The following is a 25,570-nucleotide window of genomic DNA, read 5'->3' on the forward strand; positions in this document are numbered from 1 at the left end:
TAAAGCAGACTAAGACTGTAAAATAATATGGACGTAATATCCCTGACGTTACCTGTAGATTTCTGAAGGAGTATTTTTGAAGGCGAAAATGAGGCTGCTGCCATCTTAGCAGTGCATCACCGCACGTGACTCCCGGATAACTGAAACTGGGCAAAGAGGTGGGATGCGATTGAAACTGAGGTGCCTGTTTGCTGAAACCATGAAATCAAACAGGACTTCATACCTTTATAATGAAATAGCGATCATGAGATTTTTAGACAATGCCAAGACGATCCAACAACATGTGTTCTGTTTATCTTCCGCATGCGTGCACATCTACACAGATGCACATCTGTCTCGAGTCTCGACCATTAACACAGCAAGCCATATTATTTTATAATTTTATAAAATAATCCCAAATTCAGAGCCTGGAATTAGCTGCGGTAAAGTGATAGCCCACAGACAGCAGCGCAATTCACCTTATTTGATTTTGAGCACAGATAAAATGGTTTTGAGGCAATTGTTTGATTTTGCCAGAAGAGTCAGATGTTCTCTAAATGTAGTTTGAAGATTTGGTTTTGTGTTTAAGGTTTTGAGAAAGTGGGTGATGGTTTTCGAGAAATGTGTTTTAGCAGTTCAGAAAAATGCATGTTACATGCATGTTCTGTCATGAATGTAACAAATTAATTCTGTAGTTAAATGTAATAAATTTGTTTTGTGCTCGAAACCATACTGATGTCTTATGAAATATATAGATGCTTTGGCACTTAAAACCCACCATGTGTTTGGTCAAATGATGGAGCAGGACATTTTATGTGTGTAACAGCACACATAAAATGTCATAGAATCATATCATAAATATCTATGAAATAAGCAACGACTAACAAACTGCACCAATAAATCTGCACCAGCTCCAGATGTGCACTACACACGCACACACTCACACACATTCACTTACTTCTGCTCCAGTAAGTCGAGGAAAAAGGACCCAGAGAGGAATTACAGTTACACTCCATCTGTAAGATATTAATATCTTCATTATTGTCTTCATAATCAGCATCTTCTTTATTCCCTAAGCTTAATTAAATCAGTGTGTAAAAATAAGAAGCGATTCGATTGTTTGGTTGGCTACTTCATGTACATTCTCTTAAAAAAAAAGGTATCACTGGGGCAGTACCCTTTCAAAAGGTACACCTTTGTACCTAAAGAGTCCATATTAGTACCTCAAAGGTAAATATTGGCTACAAAATGTACATATTAGTACCTAAATGGCGCATTTTAGAGCCTTATTAAAGGGTAACATCCCAGTGACAGCTTTTGTACCTTTTTTCCCCTGAGTTTCAGTTCTTCTGTCACAGCTGGACTGTTTTCGCAGGTTTGGTTGAATGCAGAAAATACATTTGGCTATGGGTTCGTTTTCAGTGTCATTCGATCTAATGTTAATTTTTTAGCTGCCGATGATGTTAGACTTTAGATAGATTCCAAAATGTATAAAATACTTTTCTGAATACAAAACGTCCAACACTCACTTTTATGACTGACTAATTTAGCTAGAAATTAAAAAGTCAAATGATTTCTATTTTTATTTAAACATTTAAAGTTTTTCCTTTAAAAAATACTGTACTTAAACATAGGCACAACATCAATAAATAAGAATATAAAAGAGGAAAATCTGTTAAAATGATAAACATTTCAAATTTGATTAAATCCTCAACTTATATGCACTAACACTGCACTAAAACTCTAAAACAGTTTAGCGTAAAATGAACTACAGGCCAAATGGATATTTTTCCTCTTTTGAATTTATAAAACAACATTTACAAATATAATTTCTGTAAGACACTCTTAAGAGAGATGTTTTTACCTGTTCAGTAGAGATGCTTGAAAGCTTGGAGATGAAGAAAGACACCTGTAACCCTTCCCTCACTATTTATCTTTACCGCTGTACCTCTCTCTTATTTACTGTAAAACTATTAGGCCTGCCTTCATCCCTGATCTCTCTCTCTCCCAATCCAAACTGACATAGGTGATACCCAAGCTTTCCGTTTTGAGGAGGATGTTTTGTATTGGATGTGGATTTGCCTGGTTTAACGCACAAGGAGAGAGAGAGAGAGAGAGAGAGAGAGAGAGAGAGAGAAAGAGAGAGAGATCTTAGCTAACATTTAGATCATTTAAGTTAAATTAGCCTAAATAAATTATTTGATGGAAAAACAAAAGAAATATCCCAATACTCTCAGAACTCTGGCAAGGTTCTCATGAAGTTATGAAGAAACATTATTCTAGTAATGTTCATTCAAAGTCTTCTGGTCTTTAATAAGGTTCTCAAAATGCTATCACAAAAACATTATTCATACATCGTTCATGGAATTTTTTTGAAACGTTTTATTTGGATGTTCATCTAACATTTACTTGTTTCAGAATGTTTAGAGAACATTCAAAAGTAACGTTCCCATAATCTTTGCAAAATGATAACACAGATTGTTCCCTTTATAACCAAGACAATTTTTTTAGCATTTTTAAAACATTTTTTTAATGTTCAGAAATGTTTTCATAACTTAATATGGAGATAGCGTTGGATACAGTACATTATAACCAATATAAAATACATGTACAAATAATAATACAATAAACTTGTATACAAAAATATAATATATAACATATAAGCTTTCATTTAGAAAGTTCCTAAATGTTTCTTTTATTTTTCTCACATCAAAACAAAATCATATCTTAATAATATTTCATCCAAATTAACATACATATTTTATTCAAAATCACATGACCTATGCAAATTGTCCTCTTGTTTCTCTGAACATCTGGTAAATCATGAAACTTAAACTAAAGGAGCATCTTCACTAAAGGTGAAATAAACTGAGAATTGACAGATGAAAGAGATTTTATATCTCTCCGTCTGTCTGCGCACACACACACACACACACACACACACACACACACACACACACACACACACACACACACACACACACACACACACACACACTGCAGTGTGACAGGTGACACCGGAGGCTTTTAATTCCAGTGTACACACAAATTCTGGTCCAGACAGACATCAATAATTCAGGCTGTTAATTGAGTTGAACGTTATGCTTTTAGCTGTAGGACTGTAGGTCGGACAGTCAGACCTCTAACATCGTACACACAATAAGAACAAAATAAAGAAGTAGTAAATTATTTGATGGAAAAACAAGAAATATCCTAACTGGGAACATTCTCAGAACTCTGGCAAGGTTCTCTCAAAGTTATGAACGTACATAATTGTAGTAACATTGAACGTTCATTCTTATCTGGTCTTTAATAATGTTTTAAAACGTTATCTCAAAAACACAAATTTCAGTGAAAATTTCTTTGCACCATACACTATAATAATTTAGCTAACATCTAAAGTTTTTTTCACATCTGAACTGTGTGTGTTTGTGTATGTGTGGATTAGATGGTCTAAATGAATTGTTTGTTTTAAAGTGGACACTGCCAAAGCTCTTTATACCCCTTCCTCATCAGTTCAACTTATCCTTTCATTCTCATCTCCTCTCCCTTCTCATCCTTTCTTCCCAGATCTCCCTCTCTATCCTTCTTACAGCTGCTTATTCCTGTTCACGCTGAGAGCAGAGAGGAGCAGATTTGCAGCTCTGATAGTGTGAGTGTATGTGCTTAACAGGCGTGACATAGAGAGGCTCTGTGTGTGTGTGTGTGTGTGTGTGTGTGTGTGTGTGTGTGTGTGTGTGTGTGTGTGTGTGTGTGTGTGTGTGTGTGTGTGTGTGTGTGTGTGTGTGTGTGTGTGTGTGTGTAAGGTCACAGGGCTCATCTTTAAGGATGAATCCTGTTATATGTTAGGAGGATAAAAGGCTCGGGTGTGTTTGTGCAAACTCAGTAATCTCAGATCGGATTGATTCTATTGGGAACTCACGCTCTCCCCTGAGACACAATAGAAAGAGAGACAAAGTGTCTTCTTATTGAACAAAACATTTGCTTATTCGCTTTATTTACATTTTTTTCTTACACTTTTATTAAAATTATTAACTACTTTGTGATTTTCTTAGTTTATTGGACTTAATTTACTTAATTTTTGTAATAATTGTATGATGACTTCAATATTACTTTACACTTTAGAAAAATAATTGTTGGTTTAACTTAAAAAAATAAGTTACCTGGTTGCCTTAGATTTTTGAGTTCATTGAAATAAAAAAAAATTAGTTAATACAATGAAGATGATTGGTTTAATCAACATAAACTCAAAAGATGATGTTATCTGAACCACATTAATTATCTATCTTAATGATCTGATTTGACAAAAGAAAAAATGTTGTGATAAATCATGAAAATAATTTATTTTCAGTTTATTTTATATGTCTGACTGCAAATGCCTTATTAAGTAAAAGAAGATGATAATAGAAGATAGAAAATAATAGATTACAATAGAATTTAAATTGATTAATATCAAAATCAGATATTTCAGTCAAAAACTTTTTTCACTTCTGTCAAAATGAAATGTTGGGCTCAGATGACACACAAAACCTGCAAATACACAGACTGCTTTCTTGCCCAGTGAACACTGAGATCAATTCGTAACACTGTAACAAAAATACCTCTTATTGGGATTCAAGAAAAAATTTGGCAGCTCAGTGTCTATTACAGTATACAACATGAAAGAGTGCAGATAGAGTAAAATGAGCTTTCAATGAGCTTCATGAAAAATTATTTTCATTTCACTACTGTAAAGTGATCTTACAGGAAATGAAAGAAGATGAAGTAATTTATCTTACAAGAAGAAGAAAAGTTCAAAAACCAAAAAACTAAATATGAAATGTGTATGCAACACAGTACAGTATACTGTCAATTACAGTAATACATAAATTAAGAAATACATTTTCCATTCTCTGCACCTTCAGCAAAATTTCATTACAGTAAACAATACTATAACGACAAAATACTTTCTCTACCTTCTTTAGGCAGTCGACTCTCAGTTCTGCAAAAATACAGCACCTGTAGAAAAAAATGGCTACAAATAAATTTGACAATCACAAATTTGAGGGTGTACACGTGCTACAGTTACTGGACACAGAATAGTGAAATTTCTCTCATATAAAGTACTGTTACTGTTTACTGTAATTATATTGTATGTTGTATACTGTACTTACACTATGTGTAAGTAGTATAAAACCCAGTCAGTGATTCTAGGATGCAATTTCTAAAGCACAATCACCTGTGCTCTTGATTATATTATCCCAATATCCCGAGATGTTTAATGATGGTTAAACCACTGTAAAATAAGGGCATTAATTTTCACTTCCGAGAGAATTGGAATGTGTGTGAAAACAAGTGAAACGTGTTTATGTGTCTTTGTTTTGAGAATTGAATAAATGGTTTGGGAAATTGTGAGTGTTAGCAATCAAGAAAAAATGTAATATAGTTATTTTTGCAGCAAAGGCTTTGGCAATATAAATAGTTTTAATAATGCAAATAATTTAATAAATAAATAAATAAATAAAATAAATTGTCCCTTTAGCTTACATATACAATTAGTTGTTTAAAAACAATTTTAGCCCATGTTAATTTACATTTTAATGAAATAAATGTTAATTAAATTACATTATTGATTGAATTCAATTACATTATTGATATTTTTACTTTATAATACTAATTTTGCACCATTTCTCACTGTATTCAGAAGCTGCAAACACTTTGGCAGTACAATTGTGTTTTGTTATGCCAATAAAAGAGGAAAGAGATTATGCAAAAATACTAAGAGATACAAGCACATTATAATTATTCTTTTTAATTGATGTTCTTTTCTGAATATTTTCTAAGAATATTTGTCATTTCTTATTTTCTTGGATAAGCTCTGCAGAATCATTTTATTTCGTTTTTAGATTCTTATTTATTTGTTAAAATATTACTTCATTTTATTTGGACTACTCTGTCATTTTGAACCATTTTTATAATTAAATAATGAATTTTTATAATGAAAAATGGTCCTATTAAAGTAAAATTAAGAGCAGCCCAAATAATGTAATATTTTAACAAATAAATAAGGATATAAAACAGCAAATTAAATAAAATTAGACACCTGAGCTGCACTATTTGGCAATTTTGTTTTGTTTTGTCATGGCAATAAAGTTGAACTGAATTGAGAACGAGAAGGGGACAGACCGTGTGTGTATGTGTGCTATGAATCAGGTCTGTCACAGAGGTCTCATTCTCTGCTTGCAGGCTTTTTTGTGGTCACTCTCCAACTCGCCTCCAGAAGACTGAAACCTTTCTCAATCAGTGTCCCCAGATTTCTTTTTTTTTTTCTTCCATTAATGCTGACAAATCTCTCTCTCTGCCCGGCACAGGGGAGTTGTGGTTTCTAAAAGGTTTCTGTATGTTTCCCATGCCTCTATCAGTCTTTGTTGAGGAAAATAATATATCCGCCCGAAACAAGAGACAAATGGCCAGAGACATTGAGAGGAAAAGTGCCAAAACAACTGAATCTCTCTCTCACACACACACACACAGAGACCTTCATAAAAATGAGACAGGAGACAAGTGTATTCAGTTTTATAACTTCATCTTTTTAATCATGTGTATTCTTAATCTCACGTGTAAACAAATTCAGAGACCACCTCCATCACTGGCCTTCTGCTCTTTATAAATAACATCCCGACCTCTTGTTTGGGATTCCAGATATCCAGACCTCATATTTTCCTCTCATAGACAGAATACAGATCCTGAATTCGAAATCTGCAGTTAGGACCATATTTTTTATGTACTTAGCATATTTATGAGGAATATAATGCAAGAACGTCAGTGATCAGCAACAAGAATTCAATGCTCTGAACATCTCAATCGTGTTCTTACCCAGACTCTGAATTCTGACAGAGGGGGAAAAAAAACGATCTTGGAGTCTAGAATCCGAATGTAGCGGCTCATTAATCTCATCAGAATCATTTAATCAGGGTTGAAACATAATCAAACTTACAGTACCTGAAAATGACGATTAACTTCACATGAACATGAGAAGAAAGGTAAATGACCCTTTTGATAACAAAGTCCATAAAACACAGCTGACCTTCAACAGAAGATATGACTTTTTTCTGCTTCCCAAAGGTGTGTGTGAGTGTGTGTGTGTGTGTGTGGCTGTACATTGGTTATCTCAATATATGTTCCAGTCAAAACATTGTCAGTAGTAATTTTTTTTCAGTAGTGATTTTGCAAATTAAATAAAAACAAAGAAATCACAGCGTGTTAGAGCTACAGTGCAACTGTTCAGTCATTCATGAAATAAACAACAAATATTTACAAACAAAATTCACAATTATAAAAAAATACTGTTTTTAACATTCACAACTAAAGATAAAGAGATGTGTTTGAGCGCATTTACACTTTAAGTGTCTATGAAAAATCAGTTACAGAAATGTTCTGCGCATTTGTTAATCAAGTCGCCCAAATGATTTGGATTAGCAGTGTTTGTACAGAGATACAGGCAATGTGACAGAACATTGCAGAGTTTATGTGGTTTTGGTACACCCTCTAGTGGAGATGAACCTGTACTCTCTCTCTTTATAAGGCTTCAAGCTTATTTGGACACTAGAGAGGCAGATAATGTTGTGTTCAATCTTTGAATTGGTGTCGTTTGTCTATTGTAGTGTAGTTATTGTAAGATGTACCTAGAGAGTTGTGTGTGTGACATATTCTTTACATGTGTGTAATGGGTTAAAACTGAAGGAGCATTTGGAATCATAACTGCACGTTTGCACGTAACCATGAGTAACAAGTCAGTTCATATTCACGGATGAAAACACATCCAGAGAATGCTTCTGAATAAAAATTACTTTAAAACACTAATCTTCTTTGCCATAGTAGCATTTTTTCATGTGTTTCCCAAGCCTGGATTTTACTTTGACCCTTCATTACAGCCATCACAATCAAGCTTTAAGAGTTAACCATGATTCTCTCTAGCTCTTTTCCTGTGGACTTTATTTTTCCCCACCACCCCTAATCACAGCCCCCTCTCTTGCGGTCTTTCTCTTTCTATGTGAGGTTGTGGAGAGGTTGGCTGACCCTCATGCAGCTCCAGTAAAGTGCCCTGGCCAGCGTCAACACCACCAGCAACAACGCCGCTGCCCAGGAGGCATAAATACCTCCATACACACGCGCCTGGGACCACGTCCCTGCCTGGAGACAAACACAGACAGTAACGGAATACACAAATGCAGTTTGATGTTATTTTGACAGGTGTGACAATTGGTAAAACTTTACAATATGATTTAAACTGTATCATTTTTTTTTTTAAAGAAATCTGATATTCACTGATTTCTATTTCAAATAAATGCTGCTCTATTCAAAGAATCCTGACAAAAAATTATCACAGTTTCCGCAAAAATATTAAGCAGCACAACTGTTTTCAGCATTGATGATAATAATAAGAAATGTTTCTTGAGTAACAATTAAGCATGTTAGAATGATTTCTGAAGAATTATGTGACACTGAAGACTGGAATAATGATGCTGAAAATTCAGCTTTCACATTGCAGGAATAGTTACATTTTAAACTACATTAAAATAAAAACAGTTATTTTAAAATCACAATATTACATTTTTTCCTGATTTTTTTTTTTTTATCAAATAAATGCAGCCTTGCATAAAAATATTACACTTTACATTAAGATGACATTAGTTAACATGAACCAGCACTGAACTATTGTTTTCAGCATTTATTAGACTTTGTCAACAATTACTAATACATTTTTGAAAATGAAAAATTGTTAGTTAACATTAGTTAAAGGTGCCATCAAACGTTTTTTACAAGATGTAATATAAGTCTAAGGTGTCCCCTGAATGTGTCTGAAGTTTCAGCTCAAAATACCCCATAGATTTTTTTTAATAAATTTTTTTAACCGCTTATTTTGGGGGATAATTAGAAATGCGCTGATTCAGGTTGCGGCCCCTTTAATTGCTCGCGCTTTCCGCCCCCTCCCGAGCTCTCAACTCTATCGTTGCATAAACAAAGTTCACACAGCTAATATAACCCTCAAAATGGATCTTTACAAGATGTTCGTCATGCATGCTGCATGTATGCGTCGGATTATGTGAGTATTGTATTTATTTGGATGTTTACATTTGATTCTGAATGAGTTTGAGGCTGTGCTCAGTGGCTAAAGCTAACATTACACACTGTTGGAGAGATTTATAAAGAATGAAGTTGTGTTTAGGAATTATACAGACTGCAAGTGGTTAATAATGAAAATAATGACGGCTCTTGTCTCTGTGAATACAGTAAGAAACGATGGGAACTTTAACCACATTTAACAGTACATTAGCAACATGCTAATGAAACATTTCAAAAGACAGTTTACAAATATCACTAAAAATATCATGTTATCATGGATCATGTCAGTTATTATTGCTCCATCTGCCATTTTTCGCTATTGTCCTTGCTTACCTAGTCTGATGATTCAGCTGTGCACATCCAGACGTTAATACTGGCTTGTGTAATGCCTTGAACATGGGCTGGCATATGCAAATATTGGGGGCGTACATATTAATGATTGTTACGTAACAGTCGGTGTTATGTTGAGATTCGCCTGTTCTTCGGAGATCTTTTAAACAAATGCGATTTATATAAGAAGGAGGAAACAATAGACTTTGAGACTCACTGTATGTCATTTCCATTTACTGAACTCTTGTTATTCAACTATGCCGAGGTAAATTCAATTTTTAATTCTAGGGCACCTTTAAAGTAACGTGAACTAACATGAACAAACAATAAACAATTGTGTTTTTATTAACTAACACTGACAAAGATTATTAAAACGTAAACCTTGTATATTGCTCAGTTAGTTCATATTAGTTAATACATCAGTTTTAAAGGGTTAGTTCACCCAAAAATGAAAATTATCCTATGATTTACTAACCCTCAAGCCATCTTAAGTATATATGACTATCTTCTTTCAGTCAAACACAATCCAAGTTATATTAAAAAATATTCTGACTATTCCAGGCTTTATAATGCTTTATAAGATGTAGGGATTAATTTAATGATAGATGGATGGATGTGCTTTTTTGGCCTTCAAAATCTCGGTTACCATCTACTCCCATTATAAAGCTTGGAAGAGCCAGAATATGTTTAATAAAACTCCAATTGTATTTGACTCACAGACATATACACCTAAGATGGCTTAAGGATGAGTAAATTATGGGATAATTTTCATTTTTCATTTTGGGTAAACTAACTCTTTAACAAATGAGTGCTTGTATGTTAACGATTTTACCTTGTTGTAAACATTTATTAATATTTAATATGAAAATGTATGCTAATTCATAAATTTGGAACACAGCTTGGAAATAGCAATGCACCATCTCAAAGCATTACAGAAATATTTCACAATAAGTGATATGCTAATTATACAGTAAAAAAATAAAAATAAAATGTAAAAAAAAAAGAGAAATTATACAAAATAAGATCTATGATTTATTATACTAAGATGCACACTCACAATCAGACCAGCAGCTGAGATGCTAAACAGCAAGCACAGCAGGTAACACCACAGACTCCGCCTCCTCGGATATCTCTGGCCAATCGAAGATCTGGTAAAGATGAGGAAGAGACCAATGAGAGGAACAGCAGGGGGTAATGGAATGGAACTATAAAAAAGTGAAGTGTGTAACTTCTGCTCTACTAGCAACAGTACAGAGAATTCCCTTATCGGTCATTACTCAGACAAATAGTTACTCCCACCCCAAATTCATGCCTTTGGCTAAGAATATGTTGTTGTGTCTGTATGCTCAAACAAACAGAGCAATGTTCTGATAGAACAACGAATCAGTCAACGAATAGCTTACTTATAGTTGTCTAAGCCCAAACAGGATTGTGAATGTCGGCTGAGAAATACTCACACTTTTCTGCAATGGGGGCATCGAGCCAGTGTCCTGTCAGTAAACTCGGTCCACTGAAATATTGAGAAAGTTGTTGATTAGCTAATGTGAAGCAGAGGCATAAATAAAACACGAATAAACAGCCATCTGATATTCCAATTTAACTCGACACTGAATCTGAGCCGAGTGATTCGGTCAGGATGTCAATGATAATGATACACTGTGTGTCAGTACGGTGCTGCTGTATTGTGTGTGTGCATGTGTATGTACCAGGAAAGTGTTGCTGCAGTGTCCGCAGGAAACTCTAGCTCCAGCAGGTTGAGGTTCCGGACTGGCTGGGCCTGGATGGACTGGCCCCAAATTTATGATCCTCTTACTAGTCCACAGACAAGAAGACAAATACATTTCATTTTTCTTCACATACAAATACATCTGACTGAGACAATTAGTGTCAAATATTTCATTTGTTTTAAATATAACTTTGTCTCCTTCTGTTCCGTCTTACCAATAAGGCCGAGGGCAGGCGATCCTTTGGGATGTGACCTTGCAGATGAGAAGACAGTTACAAGGACACCGCACATATTTCTTCCCTGCAGGGGCATTCTTTATGGGCTGGAGAGAATGAAGGTTAATGAAAAGAACAGAAAGGAGGAGAGAGACAAAAGAGACAGAGTTAATTTTGGTTACCTAAAGATGGTCACTCACTATGACATGCTTTTAAGTTTTGGGGCTGCCAATCGATTACATTTTTTAAAATCAAATTCATTACATGTAATGCTGAATAAATTATCCCATATACACTACCGTTCAAAAGATTTGGGTCAGTACTTTTTTAAATTATAACTAAATTAATAATTTAATTCATCAAAGATGCATCAAATTGATCAAAAATTACAGTAAAGACTTTTAAAAAATGCATCATGGTTTCAAATATTTCAACATTGATAATAAAAAATGTTTTTGAAATGTAAGAAATGTTGAGCATACCGTATTAATATGATTTCATAATGATCATGTGACCCTGAAGACTGGAGTAATGGCTGCTTTGAAAATCACAGGAATAAATAACATTTTAAAATATATTAAAATAGAATTTGTAATATTTCATAATATTATTGTTTTACTGTATTCTGATCAAATACATGCAGCCTTGGTGAGCATTAGAGATTTCTTTCAAAAATATTTTTAAAAATCTTACTGAACCCAAACTTTTGAACAATATTTACTGACAGAAGCTCCCAAACCATCAGCCCATCTATTAATGAATTGCTCAATTTGTACATATTCTTGGCATTGATAAAACCATAACCATAAACCACAATGGCATTTTGAATTGAATCAGTATGAACTAACAACCAATGAACAAACATTTTTTGAATTTTACAAGTGTGCAAAAGTTATTACAGCATGTATTTTGTGTACATGTGCTCTATCCTAACTCACTGTAGCTTCATTGCAGACTCCACATTTGACCACATGTTGGTGGATTTTGCCCTCAACGCTGATAAGCGACTGGCACACCCTACAGCTGATGACTGGGGCACTGCCACTCTCTGGAGACGTCAGGGGGGAATATGGTGGAGGGTTCTCGCCCAACAACACAGGTGGCTGGGTTGAGCTCGGAAATGGAGGAAAACCTAAGAAGGGAGAGAATGTCGTCATTTCAGTCTGCACATCTATTAGAAAATATTCGTCAGTACTTCAGTTTCATTGCAGTTTCAATGATAGAAAGGTTTCATTCATACACTACTACACCTGTAATGTCTGGATAACATCATCAATTCAACATAGATACAAGAAATATTGAAATTGAGTAAAACGTGAGTTTTATATATTCACAAAGTTTAAAATAAACACTGAATCTTGCACTTCGGGAAGGTGAAACAGTTCTTTGTTAACCAGGCCATAAGGATTAACAAGAAAATCAGATTTGGTCTCGAGATCAGCTGAAAGGAGCTTTATAAAGAGACTGCTGGAATGTGCCTTGTTACGAGTGGAGAATGTACATATTTGCCTTTACTTATGAAGGCCAAATCTTTGAAAAATGTCCTCACAAATACATTGAAACCTGGTGAAAAACCTTTTGTGAGGATATTTACTCTTTGAAATACACCCAAAATCAAAAGTCATGAACCACTCCCTCTATGATAAGAAACACACAATATATAATATAGTGAAAAAACCGTGTGTGTGATCAAACAAATATTGTTTTCATGAAATTTAGCCAGCATCACCACATACGTTTAAAAATCGCCACACCACCATCCTCAGCACGCCCTTTAGTAACTTTCTATTAGCACCGCCCACTCTGTGCAATGATTGGCTGAGGTCTCCTCAGCCAATAACTTCAGGCTCTCTGAATGGCCCAAAGATGTGCCAATCACACGTGTTTGGGTGTAGCTGGAGCGGATACAACTTATTACTTTAAATGTGTAATGCAGAGACGCCGACTCGCCGGTAAATGTGGATAATGAAACCCTTTATACAGCCGTCCCCAGGCATATGTCTAGTTTTAGACAATATTACCATACCAATATTATAATTTGTCTCGGGAAGGCCAATAACAGAACAGTAAACAGACCTGAACAAGCCAACAGTGATGTTCATTCATTACAGGCTTATCAGCCTCCGAGATGGATGACAAAAGTAAGCAAGGATCAATTCAACTCTGGTTTGTTTGACAAAATAATATCATCCTCCCAACGCAGGTGTATCGTATGCAACTGCATTATATATACAGTATGCTTAGCTGCATGTATCAGCTACAGTATCAGCGCGCGTGCACGTACGCGCACACACACTTCATCTGCCTCTCCACTGCGATCCGCCAGAAAATCATCCGTTCGGCTGCTGCCTTCATTATCACCAACCATCGTGCAAAATAAACAAGAATAACAGTACAGAACCTGTCCATAACCTAAATTGTAGTAAATGCACAGGCGTGCGTGTGTGTGTGTGTGCGCGGGCCCGTGACAGAGCAGAAACGCGCCGCGTTCGCTACTCACTCATCGGTTTGTTCGGAGCACCGTGTGGAGCTGCTCCCGGAGACACCCCGCCGTTACCACTGCCGAGAGCTCCATCACCGAGATCCGAGAGCAAGGGGGACCGCTCGCCGTCCGCCATACCGAGAGCGAGGCGTAAAGAGGGGGAGCGGCGAGAGCTTGTATTGTTGTGCTACCGGAGAGTGTGTGGAGCCCGCCTGCGTCACACGGGTACGTCCGCTGCTGTGGCAACGCTTGTGCGCATCCGTGCGCTCGGGGGGTGTATTGCATGATACCCTTGAGCAATCGCGCACGACATGCTGTTTACACTGTCACTTACAATCGTTTCAAAGATTACTAAATACACAACAGACGTGTGTTCTCAAAAATGCCTGCATGCAATAATGAAGCAAAAACAACAACAACAACAACAAAAAAACAGGAAAATCATTTATGTTTATTAGGCCGAATATTACACAGTAAGAAACGTTGGGTTGTTTTATTAACCCAACCGTTGGGTTACACATATTGGGTCACTAGGTTGGGTTATTTACCAGAAATGTTGGGTCATTTTTCAAATCGTTGGGTTATTTTTAACCCAACTGTTGGGTTATTTTTACCCAACTGGCTTTTAACCCAACCATTGGGTTAAAAAATAACCCACAGTTGGGAAGGTGCTATGTTAACCCATAGTTGGGTTACTTGTTGGGTTATTTTTAACCCAACATAAATCCTTGAGCTTTAATTTTAATAACCAAATCGCCAGCTGATCGTGTGAGCAAAGTGCACACGTCTCTTTAAAACACGCAACATAAACAGACTGTATATAGCCTAACTGTATATAGCCTGCTGTTTTATCACGGTTTCGATTTTAGTTCGTTGTCAAAATATAACGTAGAGACCATTTATGTTTTAAATTTTCGGTTCATTATGAAACGGTAGCGGCACAGGGTCATTAATGGGAAACACTGAATGAATGTTTAGCTGATACATGTGCTAAAGTTGTCATATCAGGTGTTACATCATAACAAAAACCCTTCAACCGAACTGAACGAGAGTCTCGAGGACTGTCGCTGCGCTGAGTGAGTGACAGGAGGCGTGTCTGTGTTCAGCTGCGGTGTGCGTGAACTCGCTGCCGGTGTGGATACTGTAGAAAAGCGGTATTGAACTGTTTAACATATTTTAATAGAGAGATATGTTTAGAAAAAAATATATATTTAAACAACAGCACCGTTAAGAAACCTCTATGCTGTATGCTGGCCAGACTTTTTTGCAATGTATTTGCGGATTATTTTGAACGAGATATAAAACGGGGACATTTCCGGGGACAGCTCCAGTCGGGGACGGAGCAACAAAAACCGGGACTGTCTCCGGAAAAAGGGGAAGTCTGGTCACCCTAATATATATATATATATATATATATATATATATATATATATATATATATATATATATATATATATATATATATATATATGTATATATGTATGTGTGGATAATCAAGTAAACCTGCAATGCTTCAGTACAGTAAATGTTCATCTTGATATATTACTAACAATATTAAATTTATACTTAAAGGTGCAGTAGGTGATCAGGGAAATGCTAACACTAGCCTACTAGCATTGAAAGCATATGATCCCACCCTCCCTGCAAATTGCCGTCCAAAGCCACGCCTCCTCTAAAACACATGAACACATTATTATTTTTCATTATTATTGTACATCAGAATGCAGACTCATTATTGGCTGGCTCCTGTGTCACAATCACATGCATGCATCGTGCTGCTCACGTGATCAGCATCGGCCAATACTGAGCTGGCGTTTTGACGAAGAACATGGAAGCCTGCACTGTCTATACAATGTAAACAGCATAGGAGACTGACAGGGCAGAGACAAAATTGTTGATTAAAGTTATTATTTTTGTTTTGTTTTTGCACACAAATGTATTCTCGTTGCTTCATAGCATTAAGGTTGAACCACTGTAGACACGTTGACTATTTTAATAATGTCTTTACTACTTTTCTGGACTTTGAATGTGGTAATTATGTTAAAGAAAACCTCTCAGATTTCATCAAAAATATCTTAATTTGTGTTTCGAAGATGAATGTAGGTTTTATGGCTTTGGAACGACTTCATATGACCACAATTTTGTAATTTCTATATGTCCTCAATGTTCTTATACCAGCAAGTCAGTACAATTGTATAATTTATACAGTGCTTAAAAATACCTATTGTAAACACAAAGAGAAGTAAACAGGAATTAAAAGGATTCACCATTTTATAATGCTGAAAATTACAAGAGGAATACATTTTATAACACAGAATAACAGGACAGCAACATAAGAAGGGAATTCTTACACATGCAGGCACCTGTTCCTTTCCACTTTATCTAAGCTGCTGATTTGGAAACATTTGAACCAAATGTTTATTTCCTGGTTTTAGAGCTAAAAAACTTGATAAGTGTATTAATTCATTGATCATGTTTCCAGGTTGGATCCAAGACTGTCAATGAAAGGCTGTACAACTTGATGTTGTCAACACTGCATATTCTGAAGTGTCTATTCTCATGGTCAAGTCGCTCTCTCAGTCTCTCTCAGGTCAGGTTGATGCAGTCCATTGGTCTGTTCATGGGCAGTGTGATCTCCAGCTCTTCTCTCTCCATGATGAATCTGGCATTCCCCTCATGTTTGTGGACTGGGTGAGGCAGGTGAAGGCCCAATTTACTGAAACAAAGAATATGCACAGATATATTTACATATCCAGTGAATACTGAAAAAGTAAAATATTTTAACTAATAGTTTACTCACTACTTTGGAGTTCTGAGGTCAAGAAACGTCTCCCTCACATCCAGCACCAAATCAGATGCTTTTGTATCTGGCAGTTTAACTCTTACCTTGCATGAGAGAGAGTTTTTGTAAGATTACATTGATAATAGAATTTTTTAAATGAAGAAACTGCTCAGTCATTTGAGGACAGTAAAATGCTTTTACTCCAATCAGCCTTTGCTATCTGCTTTTAATGCACCATCAAAGCCAACTCTATCAGGGAGGAAAAAGGATGTTTCAAAGCCTAGTCTTTTTTATTTCTGGTAAATCTCATTAAGCTTTAGATCGTTGAAACTTTAAATTAGTTTAATAAGTGTGGAACTTATAGTTTGGAAATCCACAATACTTAGAGTTGAGATTAGTGGTGTATTTGAGTGAATGTAATAAGTTACTGTACTTGAGAAACTTTTTGTCTACTTTATAGTTTTACTGAGTATCAACGATTTTTGCAAATTTTACTCTCTACTTGACTACATGTTTGAATAAGTATAAATACTCTTTACTCCAATACATTAAACGTTCATGACCTCAAGGCAAGATTACTATAATGCTTTACTGAGTGGTTGCCCTGCACGCCTAATAAACAAACTCCAGCTGGTCCAAAATGCAGCTAGAGTTCTTACAAGATCCAGAAAGTATGACATATTAGCACAGTTCTGTCAACACTGCACTGGCTCCCTATTAAACATTGTATAGATTTTAAAATCTTGCTAATTACTTACAAAGCACTAAATGGTTTAGCTCCCCAGTACTTCTGCAAGCTCTTAAAGGGTTAGTTCACCCAAAAATGAAAATTATGTTATTAATGACTCACCCTCATGTCGTTCCAAACCCGTAAGACCTCCGTTCATCTTCTGAACACAGTTTATGATATATAAGATTACATTTAGTCCGAGAGCTTTCTGTCCCTCCATTGAAAATGTATGTACGGTAGACTGTCCATGTCCAGAAAGGTAATAAAAACATCATCAAAGTAGTCCATGTGACATCAGAGGGTTAGTTAGAAGTTTTTGAAGCATCGAAATACATTTTGGTCCAAAAATAACAAAAACTACGACTTTATTCAGCATTGTATTCTCTTTCAGAATCCTTTCCAATGAATTGATTCCATTGAATTGATTCCATTGAATCCTTTAATCTGTCAGCATTGGTAACGCACTTTTACGTCACTGTTTTTGGCGATTAAGACATCCGCGACATGCACACTTATGCACCATTTTAAAAAATATAGCAATGCCAAAATACAAATGTTGAATAGCTTGAATACAGCGTGCGTCTCCCTCAGACTGTAAATGAAGCTCTGGCGCACCGGATAACACGTCAGCAGCGTCTTACATTAGCAGCGTCACTTTGGAGTCCTGAACCCGGATTGACAACAGACCCGGAAGAGAATACAATGCTGAATAAAGTTGTAGTTTTTGTTATTTTTGGACCAAAATGTATTTTCGATGCTTCAAAAACTTCTAACTAACCCACTGATGTCACATGGACTACTTTGATGATGTTTGTATTACCTTTCTGGACATGGACAGTATACTGTACATACTAAAATATCTTAAACTGTGTTCCGAAGATGAATGGAGGTCTTATGGGTTTGGAACAACATGAGGGTGAGTAATTAATGACATAATTTTCATTTTTGGGTGAACTAACCCTTTAACACATTATAGTCCTTCATGTCTATTGCGATCTCAAAATTCAGGCCGGTTGATAATATGTAGAATATAGAAATAAACTGCAGATGGTAGATCCTTTTTCTTTTTAGCACCTAAACTTTGCAACAATCTTCCTAGCATTATTCGGGAAGCAGACATACTCTGTCAGTTTAAATCTACAATAAAAACACATCTCTTTTACCTGGCATACACATAACACATTATCGACTTCTATAATTCAAATCATGTAAATTGTTAGGCTGCATAAATTAGGTCAGCCAGAACCGGGAACACTTCCCATAACACCTGATGTACTCGCTACATCATAAGAAGAATGGCGTCTACACTAATATTAGTCTCTCTCTGTTTATTCTGAGGTTTACCATAGATCCAGGCCATATCCAGATGAGATGAAGGACCTGCACCTAGACACGACGACAACGCAACCCTGAAGTGTCAACTAAACTATCCCCTGTGAAGGCCTCCTTCCCTTTCCTTTCCCTGTGTATGGATGAAGCATTGTCATGGTGATTCCGGTTCGCATGGATCCGCGGAAATGGCTAGTGGTTCTGTATTGTGCGGGCCAGACAAGTAATTTGGCATTGTCACTTTGTGAGGGGGACTAGGTGTCTACACACAAACACATTCAGGCACTTATACCTATAGACTAAACACATAAATGAACTGGAGGAACGCATTGGAAGTCTTTTGTTTTCGGTTAAAAAGGAGTCATTTAAGTGGCCCCAAGTTAATTTTTACAACAGAAGTGATTCATCAAAAACTTACTTTAGCTCGATAATAACTTTTTTCTAGAGCTGCTGTAATGCAAAAATAATCTCTGTCCATTAATTTTCCTATTATCACTGTGAAGCTGCTTTGAAATAATCTGTATTGTAAAAAGCGCTTTATAAATGAAGATGACTATGCTAATAACTGTGCATTAAAGTGCACAGTAACTCTTCAGAAAGTTCCATGCAACTCTTAAATGGATAGTTCACACCAAAATGAAAATTCTGTCATGATTTACTCACGCTCAAGTTGTTCCAAACCTGTATGAGTTTCTTTCTTCTGCTGAACACAAAAGAAGATATTTTGAAGAATGTTGGTTGTCGGTAGCCATTGACTTCCATAGTATTTTTGTTTTCCTACTATGGAAGTCATTGGCTACCGTCAACTCTTTGGTTACCAACATTCTTCGAAATATCTCCTTTTGTGTTCAACAGACACTCATACAGGTTTGGGACAACTTGAGGGTGAGTGAACAACAAAATGTTCATTTTGGGTTGAACTATCCCTTTAAGAACCCTGAAACATAATTTCGCTAACACTTATATTGTATTTAAAGACCTCAGTAAGGATGCTGTCAAGTGTTGTGTATTAATGTTCAAGATTTAATGAGTGAGGAATGAGCAGTACCAGCATGCTGTCACAACACATGGATGAAGGGTCCTTTCCGCTCAAGCCAAGAAACAAATCTTCAGTCCCAACAGACTGTTTCAGCACAATCTCGTACCTAAACATACAAACACACATGCACAGTGAGAGACCAGCTCACTTACAGCTCAAGTGATTTTGACATGCAGGTATTTTCTCTTACTCTGGCTGTGGCCGTGGATCGGCGAGGTCATTAAAATGCGCCCCCTCAGTCACTTCATCCTCATCCCAGATGCCTTTGCTGCTGTTCTTCTTCACATAGGCAGGGCTACCTAGAAAGAAGAGAGAGATAGAACGATTTAGAAGGATGCTTTTATGTTCTCAGAACCCATAAGAAGCAGCTTGATAATAGCGAAACGTGACATTTTGAATAATTTCAAGTAGTCAATTGTATTTTACATATATATATATATATATATATATATATATATATATGGTCCCACATTATATTAAGTGGCCTTAACTACTATGTACTTACATTAAAAAATAAGTATTGGGTTCATACTGGGTTCATACTGAATTGCAAAACACTTTTTCTGCTATTGAATTGGGATACGGGTAAGGTTAGAGAAAGCTTTGGTGGTATGGGTAGGTTTAAGGGTAGGGGTAAGGGTTAAGGGATGGGTCAACAGTGTAATTATAAATGCAATTACAGAAATTAATTACAGATGTAATTACATGCAGGTGTTTTTCAAATATAAGTACAATGTAAAAACATATGTACACAATAAGTACATTGTATCAAATCATTAATTTAAATGTAAGTACATAGTAGTTAAAGCCACTTAATATATATATATATATATATATATATATATATATATATATATATATATATATATATATATATATATATATATATAATGCTATATAAAAATATATAACGTTACCTTCGTTGTGTTTTTCCCCCGAAGGAGCAGCAGGAGAGCCGATATGTCCCGGGCCCATCTTAGCTACGGGCTTCACTTTCTGAAAAACAGGACAATTGTTCAGAGATTTATGCTTAATGCAAAAGTTAGAAAGTCGACAGTGTAAAACGGCTTTTGTAAGAAGCTCAGACCTGGAGATCTTCTTCCTCCTCTTCATCGTTTGGGGAAAGCAGGGCGGACAGCGCCTGGAGATCATGCACGGACGCAATAACCTCCATCTGTATTATTCGCTAAATTTGGACGAGAAGGTGAAGTATTTTTAGAGTTTTATATATACTTTCTTTGGAAGGCGTCGTTGCTCTTCTCTTCCGGGTGCCTATAGTTTAGCGTTTCCATGGAGACTGCACGCGGATTGAAGTAGCAACTGTTGCTAGGCGTCTTGGTGTTTATTTAATGTAACGTTAAATAGTATGGCATAAAACTAACAAAACCTCCATCCGTGTAAATCATTTATTATCAATAGGCCTAGTTAATTTACAGTTGGCAACTGCGTCTGACTCTGATATCGTTTGTGTTTTTGAAACTCCTTTTAAAGTAGGTTATAATATAGGCTACAAGTAAAACAAATGCAATAACTAAGCGAATTATTGTAGCTTAATACAATTTGTAACGAATTTTATTGACCAACTTTAACCTTTAAACTATCAAACCGAGCTTTACTGCATATATAGGCTATTGTTGTATTGTTTTGAAGTATTTGTGGTTTTATGTAAGCGTAATTTGTAATTAAGAAACTTGATGTGTTTTCTAGTGTTGGACAAGTCTGTATATAAATATGGATTTTATCGGTGATGCATTAATCTCTACTAAACAACAAGAAAGTTAAATATCTAAAGAGGGCCAAGTAGGACTTTGCACCTGTATGTCGAACCACTAGAGGGCGTGGTTGGTTTACTTGTCAAAATGATTGCAGGTCTGAATCGTAGTTTTGCAGAGAAGTGTTGGGTTACTGCCTCTTATGAATGTCAAGAGAAGACATTCGGATCAGTAGTTTAGAATTGTGTCTCTTTATAATAGACCTATTGCTGTTATATATTTAATGAGTATTCATTTATTTTGTTGTCATTTTCTTCTCACTACATGCAGCCATTGCCATGTTGGTTTAGAATAATGTCAGAATCTTTGACAAATCACTTGACATTAGTATTTGCAGAGACCCACTTTTTAATATTTTCTGAGAAATGAAGCTCATTTGCTGACTGTCCCTCCCCGCAGTGCTGCCTCTGAAATCTCTATATCCCCCAGGATACAGAAACCTAGTAGCAGACTCTCAAAACTTAACTTAATTTAAAGATTATTAAAGTTTAATTTTTTATTAAATACATTTCCCCCTATTTTGAGATTTGTGAGAGCCATGTTTATTAGCCTGCTTCAGTCAGGGAAACTGACAGTGCGTGTATGTGACTGTAAGCATGTGTGGAGATTTAGTAAGTCGTCACAGCTGAATTTGTTGCCTGCAGCAGTTATAAGGGGAATCCGTCAAGCTAGTTATCAGTATTCGATTCATGTAGTTTCTCTCTCCACTTCTATAACTTTTTCTCTCTGCAGCATTCTTTCTTTATCTCTCTTTTTTAATCATATTTTTCACAAAAATACTTATTCAGATGCTCTCATCTTTCCATAGTCCCTTAGTCTTTCATCTTCTCTGTGCACTCTGGAGAACCCTTCACTATCTTATTCTGCCATTCTCAGCCTTCATGAATTCACTGTTGTATCATTGTGAGTCTGAATTGAGAACGGATTAGCCTAAGTGTGTAATGGAGATTGTTGCCATATTGGAGTATGTCTGAATTTTGATCTGTTGAAGCTGTTGTGTTTCTGAGTTTGAGGTTGCTTAAATAAGTCAGATTTATGGTTTTGGTGAGTCTGATTTTGAGTACAAATTTGTTTAAGTGGGTCTGAACTTGAATACAAATCTGTTTTAGAATGAATTCAGAACAAATCTGATTATGCAATTTTGAATTGAGAACAAACCTGATTATGTGAGTCTAAACTGAACTGAGAACAAATCTATGTCAGCGAGTCTGAATAGAGAACAAATTTATGTAGGCGAGTCTGAATTAAGGAACAAATATATATAATTGAGTCTCAATTGAGACCAAATCTTCATAGGCATGTGTGGATTGAGAACAAATATACGTAGGCAAGTTTAAATTGAAAACAAATCTATGTAGGAGAGTCTAATTTGAAAACAAATCTATGTAGGTGAGTCTAAATTGAGAACAAATCTGTATAGGCGAGTCTAAATTGAAAACAAATCTATGTATGAGTCTGAATTGAGAAAAAATCTTTGTAGGCAAGTCTGAATTGAGAAAAAATCTGTGTAGGTGAGTCTAAATTGAAAACAAATTTATGTAGATGAGTCTGAATTGAGAAAATCTGTGTAGGCAAGTCTGAACTGCGAGTCTGAACTGAGAACAAATCTAAGTGAGTAAATTGAAAACAAATCTATGTAGATGAGTCTGAATTGAGAAAAAATCTAAGTCTGAACTGCGAGTCTGAATTGAGAAAAAATCTGTGTAGGCAAGTCTGAATTGAAAACAAATCTATGTAGATGAGTCTGTATTGAGAAAAAAATTGTGTAGGCAAGTCTGAATTGAGAACAAATCTGTGTAGATGAATCTGAATTGAGAACAAATCTGTGTAGGCAAGTCTGAATTGAGAATAATCTAAGTCTGAACTGTGAGTCTGAATTGAGAAAAAAATCTATGTAGGCAAGTCTAAATTGAAAACAAATCTATGTAGATGAGTCTGAATTGAGAACAAATCTGTGTAGGCATGTCTGAATTGAGAACAAATTTACTTGGGCAAGTGTGAATTGAGAACAAATCTTTTTAAATTAGTCAGAATTTGATTACAGCCATATTGAATTTTTGTGTCTGTTAACATGTTTTTGTGATTTTGAGTTTGAGGTTGTCAGACTTTTTGAGCTTCATAAGGCCAATTGATTTGGCCTATAGAAGGATCAGGAGCTCATAGAACAAAAACTCTATAAAATGGGACACCATAGAGGATCATCCAATGGAAAAGTAGAAACAGAGGTTACAGGAGCTGTGCTGCTCCATCTCATATGTGATCTGGCTGAAATTCTCTGCATACCATTCCACTCATCTGATCTGATGTCATAAATATGGCCAAGCTTTTCCCAGCTTATCCCACCAAAGGAGCTGGCAGTCAGCACTGATGCCAGACAGTGCCAGATCCCATGCAAGAGCTGAATTTGTTATCTAATTAACAAATGTGTGTCACGATTTTAATTTCTGGAATTAGGGAAGTAATTGAGTTGTAGATCCAGCTGTCGCTGCCATCCTTGTGTCTCAGTGTTTGCTTTTGTGTGAGCGTTTGTGGCTGGTTGCTTAGGGATTTGGGATTTTTTTCTGACTACAGTCACACAGGGAACATGAGGATTTTAGATGACTTACAAATCTATCTCCCATTGTTTACTGGAATGCCTTGAATTCAGAAAACCCATGACTGGATGGTACTAAAGGATTACAATTCCATACGTGATGTCCTCTATTTGGATGGCCGCAGTTGTTTACCCAGAATGATCGCTCTGTGTATATAAAACCCGCCAAGGGAAAAGTTCTCACATCTTTATGACAGCACAGCATATTTGGGCGAGTTTCATCAAAATGTACCTGTACAAGGCAGCTTGCAGTGACATTTCCATCCCCAGGCAGAGAAGTGTTCAGCGCTCTGAGAGAACCCCAGGCCGCTTCCTCCAGAGACAATGGGCAGGATTGAGCTCACACCACACAGCACGTTGTCCCCACTGGGCAGGCAGATCCAGCTCTGCCTTTGAGCTGCAGCAGCTAGGGCATTTTATGCAGATCCATGGGTACTCTTTAAAGGACTCAGTGAGCACCAACACCAAAATGATCTACAGGTACATATCACTTTTTTTTACACAGTGCTTAAAAGGTGTTTTATACGAAATACAGACATTAAGCCAACCTTGTGTCATAACTGGCTGCTGAGAATGTGTCAAAATTTACTGCACACAAAAAACACGTGTATTTGTAACACATATATTCTTAGCATGTTCTTTGCAAAATATCACACTTTAATGCTTTTTGCATTATTTATAATCCATTTCAAATAATGTTTAGTGCTCTTTGACCCAGGCAGAATTTTATGTACTTCTGCTTATACATTAGTATTTCATAACTTGGAAAACTTATATCCCGAACTTACACATACTGTTCAAATACTGTAATGTTCTTTAAAGTAGTCACTTATGCTCAAGGCTGCATTTATTTGATAAAAAATACAGTAAAAATACATTTTAAAATAACTGTTTTCTATTTTATTATATATATATATTTTAAATGTAATTTATTCTGATGGCAAAGCTGAATTGTCAGCATCATTACTCCAGTCTTTAGTGTCATATGATCCTTCAGAAATCATGCTAATATCTTGATTTGGTGCTCAAAAAAACATTTCTTATTATTATCAATATTGAAAACGATTGTGCTGATTAATATTTTATATAATATAATAATACTAATATTATAATATAATATTAATATTATAATATAATACTTTTTTCATGATTCTTTGATAAATAGAACAATTAAAAAAAAAATGCTTTATCTTACAAACCCCAGAAGTTTTAATTACTGTATGTCCAGAAACCTGTTCTGAATTTATTTATTTATTTATTTATTTATTTATTTATTTATTTATTTAACTCAGCAGTCATTTATAAAAAATCCAATATTTTTTTTACTGAAATGGATTTTAAACTAAAGTACAGTTAATAAATAGTTAAGTAAATTGATTGATTGGTTGGTTGGTTGGTTGGTTGGTTGGTTGGTTGGTTGGTTGATTGATTGATTGATTGATTGATTGATTGATTGATTGATTGATTGATTGATTGATTGATTGATTG

General features: G+C 35.7%; 3 protein-coding genes across 3 annotated transcripts in view; 1 reads left to right on the top strand and 2 right to left on the bottom strand.

Moving 5' to 3' along the window:
* Positions 1 to 6,549: 6,549 nt before the first annotated feature.
* pip4p1a (phosphatidylinositol-4,5-bisphosphate 4-phosphatase 1a) lies at positions 6,550 to 14,092 on the bottom strand. Its single transcript, XM_067361982.1, has 7 exons — positions 13,856 to 14,092; positions 12,294 to 12,487; positions 11,356 to 11,462; positions 11,121 to 11,226; positions 10,872 to 10,924; positions 10,472 to 10,562; positions 6,550 to 8,151 (listed from the first exon to the last, which is right to left on the bottom strand). The coding sequence occupies exons 1-7, from the start codon at positions 13,971 to 13,973 to the stop codon at positions 8,008 to 8,010; spliced, it is 813 nt and encodes a 270-aa protein (XP_067218083.1). The 5' UTR covers positions 13,974 to 14,092; the 3' UTR covers positions 6,550 to 8,007.
* Positions 14,093 to 16,423: 2,331 nt separating this feature from the next.
* Positions 16,424 to 21,120, bottom strand: dnaaf6 (dynein axonemal assembly factor 6). The gene is made up of 6 exons (XM_067361983.1): positions 20,805 to 21,120; positions 20,635 to 20,713; positions 19,908 to 20,016; positions 19,727 to 19,823; positions 16,638 to 16,723; positions 16,424 to 16,553 (listed from the first exon to the last, which is right to left on the bottom strand). The coding sequence occupies exons 1-6, from the start codon at positions 20,889 to 20,891 to the stop codon at positions 16,424 to 16,426; spliced, it is 588 nt and encodes a 195-aa protein (XP_067218084.1). The 5' UTR covers positions 20,892 to 21,120.
* A 2,964-nt stretch (positions 21,121 to 24,084) lies between these two features.
* The window catches only part of kcnab1b (potassium voltage-gated channel subfamily A regulatory beta subunit 1b), a 76,361-nt gene continuing 74,875 nt past the window's right edge, over positions 24,085 to 25,570 (top strand). The window contains exon 1 of the mRNA XM_067361980.1: positions 24,085 to 24,562. Coding sequence (XP_067218081.1) covers positions 24,273 to 24,562 — 290 coding nt within the window. The 5' untranslated portion in view covers positions 24,085 to 24,272. The remainder of the gene's footprint in view (positions 24,563 to 25,570) is intronic.

The sequence above is a fragment of the Chanodichthys erythropterus genome, chromosome 16, assembly GCF_024489055.1.
Source record: "Chanodichthys erythropterus isolate Z2021 chromosome 16, ASM2448905v1, whole genome shotgun sequence".
NCBI classification, from domain to species: domain Eukaryota; kingdom Metazoa; phylum Chordata; class Actinopteri; order Cypriniformes; family Xenocyprididae; genus Chanodichthys; species Chanodichthys erythropterus.